Raw genomic sequence first — 7500 nt, 5'->3', positions numbered from 1 at the left:
TAATGGTTAAAATTAAATTAGGTCATACTAATATCATGAACAATGACAAAAGCCCCCTCCCCCCAAAAAAACTTCTCTAAATGTTGAAAACTTGTAGAGCAATTGTGAAATAAAAAACACTTATTTTCTGTCTCTCTCTCGATTATGCAATTAAATCTGTTAACAAAAAATACAATTATTCTCAGAGGTGGATCGTGATTTTTAAAAATTGCAAAAAATATAACCAAACTTTTAGAGCCCCCCTACATTTTTTTTAGACCTTCCCCCAAAAAAAAAGACAAAGATAGTAAGAAAAATACAAAAACAAATATTTAAACAAGAAAAACTTAGCAAAACAGAAATAGTGAAATAAAAATACAAAAATATTTTGCTAAGAAAGTTATGAAAGACACTGAAATTATATAAAAGTCAGTAACTTGATTTAATCAAAAAAAGGGAATATCATAATTCATATATTTCAAAAAATGATACTACATTAGACCTCATAAATTAAAGATAAATGAAAGATAGGCAAAATGTAAGTAAGAGAGAGAGTAAGAAAGAGTGCAAATAAAAGAAAGGTAAATTTTGAGTAAGTGAGAGAGAATGAGAGAAAGTAAAAATGGAAGATAGGCAAATGTTGCGTAAGTGAGAGAGAGAATAAGAAAAAGTGAAAAGGAAAGATAGGCAAATTTTGAGTGAGTGAGGGATAGAGAATGAGAGAAAGTGTAAAATAAAATGATCGGTAATTATAGAGTGAGTGAAAGGAAGAATTAGAGAGAGTGAAAATGAAGGACAGGCAAATGTTGAGTGAGTGAGAGAGAGGAGAGAGTTAAAATGACAGATAGGCAAAATATGAGCAAGTGAAGGAGAGAATGAGAGAGTGATAATGAGAGATAAATACTGTAGGAGAGACAGGAGAGACAGGACATTACATAAACACAGAATGTGAGAATGTGATAAAAAGAGAACAAATAAAGAGAAACTGAAACGTTGAGAAAAACAAACAAAAACATTATGAAAAAGGAGACAAGAAAGAAAAGAAAAGCCAAAAGAGAAGATAAGCAAATGCAAAAAAAAAAAAAACAATAGAAAAGACAATGAGTAACCAGACAACAAACACAAACAGAAATAAAACAGAAAATAAGTGAAAAAAAATACGAGAGACCCCCAGACACAAGAGCAAGGGTGAAAACTCGAGGGCGCAGCTGCCTCGCAATTGACGGAAAAGGACAATAATCTCCATCTTGTTTCTTCCAACAGATAATTTATTCCAAACTCTTAAGAGAACACATCAAATTACCCGACATTTCCCCACCATATCACCTCTCCCGCAGACATGCCAGGCAGGAGGACCTCCCCGGCAGCAGAAACAAAGCGAGAAGCGAGGAAGAGGAAGGGCGGAGCAGGCGATAAAAGGGAGAGAGAAAGAGAGAGGAGATAAAAGCATAAACAAGACCGGGTCCTTTGGCGGGCAAATTTTACCTTTTCGACACGAACTTCTCTCCTGTGTGTTGTATTACGAAGAGTTCGCCGCCGGGTTCCACGTTATCCGGGGGCTTGATGAGCCTGAACGGCTGTCCCTGCAGGAGGGGCATGGACTCTGCTTCGAGGGGCTGGAAATGATCAAGCGACAGGGGGAAAAAAAGATGAAAAATTTTCGTGCAGGGGAACCTCTCGGAAACTGCGTCTGGCGTTCGAAACCACGAGCGAGCGTCCAGCTGTTGCCGGACGCTTTTCTATTTCGCTATTTTGCCGCTCTATCTCGACTTCTTTCCCCCTCTGGTGTACAATTAGATAGTTATTTAGATAAGAGCGAGCGGGAATAATAGGAATATCGGGGATTCATGATTTTCTGGGGGGTTTCCGGAAAAGAACCAACAGAAAGTATCAACAAATCGGGATGGCGGGAAAATAGCGCGGGCGGCGACGGGGAATAGAAAATGGAAAGAGAAAATGGACATGAGGAATGGGAGAAAAAATTGGATGTTGGAAAATAGGGCTTGGGAAAATAGGAAATGCGGAAATAGGGAGATCTAAATCGGAAAAATGGGAAGGTTGAATAATGGTAAAATGGAATAATGGGTGATTGGAAATAGGAAATAGATATATAATAGAACTAAGGTGGGAAAATATATTTGATATTACTTAAACTATATTTGAGAAATTATAGATGGAAATTAAAAAACTAAATTGACTATTAAAAAAAAGTCGATATACGAAAAAAACAAAAAAACAAAAAAAAAAAAATTAGAAGGAAATTCAAACATGCCAGACAACCCGCACACAGAATATAAAAGAGAAAAATATAAAAAATATAAACAACAACAATAATAAAAACCTAATCACAAAAGAAAATAAACCACAGTAAAAGTAGAAACAGAAAATATAAAACACGCGGGTAATGGCAGCCGGTCACTCACGGGACAAGAACGTGCTCTTCCTCCGCTCTCATTTATTCGCGTTAATTATCCTTCCTCTCTCATTCTCTCCATATATTCTTGTCGATTTTAAGGCACGAATAGGTAATTATTATTTAGCTGTGTTAGAAAAGGAATTAAATATGTTTGTTTTATTAGTTTTGACAATATATATTTGGTAGAGGTTAAATGTGTAGCTTCTCATCATGGAAATTGTGTCGTTATTAATTATTTTTAGAATTATGTATTTGCAAGTGCTAAAATCTAGCGAATTTTCACATCTCTACGAACATAATTCCGAATAAATGCCATAAATCAATACGTCTATGTTATCAGTATCAAAAGCACATACTTGTATCGCCGTAAAAATATTACACCATGTATTTTTGTTGTGAAATGCCATAATGGCGTGAGTAAATGACCATTTCACATCTGGGTATCGAGGTCTGTCAAAAAAAAAAATCGATTTTATAAGCTGTTCCTGAAGGTCGTTGTGATTTAAATTGATATTGAGAGTATTAATAATCATCCATTTGGGACATTCCACGCATAAAGCAGACAGACAATCGCGCATGCGCAATGGACACGAAATAAAGACAAGAAACTCGTGCATTTATTAGAGTGATTTTAACATGAATTTTACATTTGTACACTTGTTATTTCATGTACACGCACTTGAGCATGCAAACTGGAGTATCTGATGCACAAGCACTTATGTAACATACGGTGAATGTGCGAGCAGACATGCTTGTATATTAAGTGTATATACTATTAGAATATTCGTATACTTACATGCACACACACACACACACATACACACACACACACACATACACACACACACACACACACACACACACACACACACACACACACACAGACGCACACACCCACATCACAATCACACACACACACACACAAACGCACACACCCACATAACAATCACGCACACACCCACAAACACATACACCGCCCCCCCCTCCCCCCCAGACACCCCCACCCCCTAATACATCCTTCACCTATAACAAACACTCGAACATTCCCTCGCTTATCAATGTAATCTCTCACAGATGAAGGTTTAAGATGGAGCCTCCGTCGCCGCCGCCCACGCTGCCTCCAGGCATCCCTGTCGCCAGCTACCAGACTCCCGCCGCCCACACGCCCGTTATGGATGCTCGCACCGCCCTCGCTCACACTCCGTCCGATCACACCACGCCTAGACCAAGCACGCCCACACATCGAACACCCACGCCCAACCTACCCACTAATGCAACAAGTTTTCCCAACACACCCGCTAACAACATAGGCCTACCTTCCTACGCCACGCCCGCCCGCACCACGCCGAGCCCCTCCACATCCGCCCACACTCTCCCCTATCCTCACAGACGCCCACGAAGTGCACCCTCACGCACGGACAAGCCCTTCGACGCCCACGGGAGAGAAAGAACCATCAGCACAAGCACGGGCGTGACGAGCAGGTCCGGTGGTTCCAGTTCGAGTTCGCTGATGGGCGTGGGCGCCGTGGAAGTGCAAGGTGGGCTGGATGGGCGGCTCGCGAGAGTGCTGAGGAATGTGCCTGCCTCCGCGCTGAGTGGGGGGCAGTGGGCGCGTCGGGGTTCAAGGTGGGTGTGAGGGAATGAGTGGGAATGATTGTGTGAGTGTTGGTACGAGTGTATGCGGATGGGCGGCAGTGGTAGAAAGCTTAATTGTATTGGATATGCGTGGGGATGAATGGACGAAAGTGTGTATGTTGTGTGTATACGTGACTATGAGTGAGTTCGTATTGTGAGTATGAGTCGTTATGCGAGAGTACGATCTAGTGTTGTTAGTGTAGGAGTATGATTGCCTTTATCATTAATGTGTGTGTCTGATTATGTAAGAATTGAGATTGAGCCGTTATGAGTGAGTGCCGTTGATGTGAGGGTATGATTGAATTAGTTTCGTAAATGTGAAAGAACTTATATGTGCATGCTTATATTTATTTTCCTTTTAATTGATAATCTGTAAGTTTTAGTGAGTATAACTTAATTATTATTGCAACATTTGCAGAACCGTTTTCCTTCATGAAAAATTGATTTGTTTACATCCTATTTTCCCAGCAGTAGCTCCTCCTTCACCACCCCCGGTCCATCCACCTTCCACTCCACTTACTTCCACACCTCATCCTCCACCCTCCTGGATGTCTTGAGGAAACCATGCCGAGAAGGAGGAAGAACAGTCGACTCTATGACCACTAGTGATAAAGGTCAGAGTAGCTCAACACTCTCCATGCCGCCTCCGCAACCACGTGTCGGAGCAGCGAATCTCGCCTTTACGCCGGGAGGGAATAAGGACGACAATCAGTTGCACGTTTTCGGAGGACCACGTGGTCTGCTTAGGTTTGTGTTGCTTTATTTTTTTTCCCCCTTCCTCTCTGACTCACTCGACCAGGCAGGCGAGAGACATGAGGTGGGGCCGTGCGGGGTTTTTACTCACGCTCACTCACATCCACACCCGCGCCGATAGTGTGTCGCGAGTGTGGTAATACTGATCGATGTTTATACGCTTGGCGGCACGTGTCATGGACTAGTATTGTGTTTTGTTATGATTTACGGCGTGTCCACACTGATTTCGTATTTGTTTTTGTTTAAACCTCAATCATTAGATAATAATAAATCCGAAATGAAACAAAGGGACAGGGCGTAGTTCAAGAAGAACATCTATATTCCACAATAGGAGGCTAACTTCTTACAGATGTTCAACAACGGCGATGGAAAACCACAGACGGTAGATGACTTTTTGAACGTCATTCCCCTTGCGGAAGGTCAGGGCGAGAGCGAAAGCAGTGTGAGGAGGAGGAGGAGAGGGAATGCACAAGGGTTGCAGGTGCCGTGTTGCCATAACGGGGCGTGTGATTCGTTGATTGGCCTGATCTGGGCAATGATGATTATTCTGCGTGTTGCTCTCCACGGCTCTCCTTCCTGCGTGTGGGATTAATTATTTTGTTATTTGCTTTTGTTTTCTATGTTTTTTTTTCTTCTTTTTTTTACATATGATCGTCTCACCGTGAGCGTGTCCATTTGAAATTATGGTGGTCTGTTTATCCGTTCATGAATTAGGGAGGCTTTCAAACAGGTTCTACTAACCGTTTTCCTGTTCACTCGCAGCACAACTTCACTCGCACATAACTCGTGTATATTCATGCATGTGTTATTGACCTTCTTTCCATCCTGTTGGTGTCACTCTCTCTCCTCATTCAGTTTTTCCTAATTTCCTGATCCCATGTTTCGGCAGCAGGAAGCGACGTGCCCCGGGGCAATCCCAGGGGCCCTACGGCATGAGCACCTCCTCGTCCTCCTCCGGCGCTGCCTCCGCGGTGCCTCGGCCCGAAGGAGGCGTCGGGGAGGACCTGTCACAGGCGAACTCCGAGCAGGACATGGCGGAACTACGGGATCATTCTTCTGACGAAGAGCCTGATCAGGTGTGCATGTGTGTGCGTGTGTGTGTGTGTGTGTGTGTGTGTGTGTGTGTGTGTTTGTGTGTGTGTGTGTGTGTGTGTGTGTGTGTGTGTGTGTGTGTGTGTGTGTGTGTGTGTGTGTGTGTGTGTGTGTGTGTGTGTGTGTGTGTGTGTGTGTGTGTGTGTGTGTGTGTGTGTGTGTGTGTGTGTGTGTGTGTGTGTGTGTGTGTGTGTGTGTGTGTGTTTGTGTGTGTCTTTGCTCCTCATGTGCTCCTGCCGACAGAGGGAGGAGCACCTGTTGCGTGCATACCTGAAGAAATCTGTGGAGGGAGGAAGGAGGGGGGACATTGCATATTTATCCATTACAAGCAATTGATGTTAGTAAAAGACAACTCATTTTCATTTTATCATACTTTACTAAATATTCTCTACGAAGTTTTTGATATTAATCGTAATCACAGTAAAAACCCGTATTATATTTACACATTTGGCTTAACCACTCATAACTTCCAGGCTTTAAACGCACCTATCAGTATTCTACATGATACATCCACGATAATATAATAATCTGGCCATGGGGAAGAATTCACAGTTATACCATGAAACCACACACAGATAATCATGAACGCTAACAAGTGTACATTACCTGCAGGTCGTCATGAGCTTGTCATGGAGTCAAGGCAAACTGGGAGCTGCGTTTTACCACATCAACACTTCGCAGGTAAGGTCCTCTATATCTTCCTTTACCAAGGTGTGATTGCAGTGATTGCACGGTTTCTAAAGGAATGTTTGATACTTTTGTGATCTTTTGATTTCTTTACTGATAATGGAAAGGGGATAAATATCGGTCGATATTCACTAAAAGCATGTGGAGAATATTTATTGATGGTCGATTCTTTATTGCTTCTAAGTAGATAGCTATTGCAATGCTTCTATAAGTAGATACACAAATATTCAATCTACATAAGTAAATAAAAAATGTAATATATATCTGTAAATAATGTTCCTACAAGTAGATCAATAATATCATATATAAGTAAATAAATAATGCAAAAAAAAAAAAAAATCTTCAGGTGTACATGGTAGAAGACAAGATCGAAGCTGCACCGGATTTCTGGGTACTAAAGACACTCTTCAGGGAACAGAGACCAAGGTAGGTGACTCCGTTGACAGAGGGAGTACACTACAGGTGATACTCTGTGGCTTGAGTGCCGTAATGATTGTTGTAATGATGATAATTATTATTATTATTATTATTATTTTTAATTGATATCTTTACTATCTTCACATCATTTTTATCTCAGTTCTTATCTTTATCTTCGTCTTCAAATTCATTCATCTTCGTCTTCACCTTCACCTTCACTTTCATCTTCATTCATCTTCACCTTAACCTTCATCTTCGTCTTCATCTTCATTCATCTTCACCTTAACCTTCATCTTCGTCTTCATCTTCATCATCCTCTTCATTCATCTTCACCTTCACCTTCACCTTAACCTTCATCATCATCTTCATCTTCATTCATCTTCACCTTTACCTTCATCATCATCTTCATCTTCATTCATCTTCACCTTAACCTTCATCTTCGTCTTCATCTTCACCTTCATCTTCACCTTTACCTTCCTCTTCACATCATCTTCATTCATCTTCACCTTCACCTTCATCTT

General features: G+C 41.5%; 2 protein-coding genes across 5 annotated transcripts in view; one reads left to right on the top strand and one right to left on the bottom strand.

Annotated features, from left to right (window-relative positions):
* Positions 1-1689, bottom strand: part of LOC122249677 (tyrosine-protein kinase BAZ1B) — a 34030-nt gene extending 32341 nt beyond the window's left edge. For 2 of the 4 annotated variants that reach the window (XM_043010742.2, XM_086551284.1), the window contains exon 1: positions 1465-1689. In XM_043010742.2, coding sequence (XP_042866676.2) covers positions 1465-1577 — 113 coding nt within the window. In that variant the 5' untranslated portion in view covers positions 1578-1689. The remainder of the gene's footprint in view (positions 1-1464) is intronic. The other 2 variants (XM_086551285.1, XM_086551286.1) reach the window with 1 other exon arrangement.
* A 670-nt stretch (positions 1690-2359) lies between these two features.
* LOC122249682 (mutS protein homolog 5) overlaps positions 2360-7500 on the top strand; it is a 34364-nt gene continuing 29223 nt past the window's right edge. Inside the window, exons 1-6 of the mRNA XM_086551289.1 lie at positions 2360-2504; positions 3470-4021; positions 4499-4777; positions 5673-5859; positions 6488-6556; positions 6909-6988. Of these exons, the coding sequence (XP_086407415.1) occupies positions 3483-4021; positions 4499-4777; positions 5673-5859; positions 6488-6556; positions 6909-6988 (1154 nt within the window). The 5' untranslated portion in view covers positions 2360-2504; positions 3470-3482. The remainder of the gene's footprint in view (positions 2505-3469; positions 4022-4498; positions 4778-5672; positions 5860-6487; positions 6557-6908; positions 6989-7500) is intronic.

Source organism: Penaeus japonicus, unplaced genomic scaffold (genome assembly GCF_977035675.1).
Source record: "Penaeus japonicus unplaced genomic scaffold, GWHDUDI00000001_assembly GWHDUDI00000025, whole genome shotgun sequence".
In the NCBI taxonomy this organism is placed as follows: Eukaryota; Metazoa; Arthropoda; class Malacostraca; order Decapoda; family Penaeidae; genus Penaeus; species Penaeus japonicus.
This window is presented reverse-complemented; position numbering and strand designations above follow the sequence as displayed.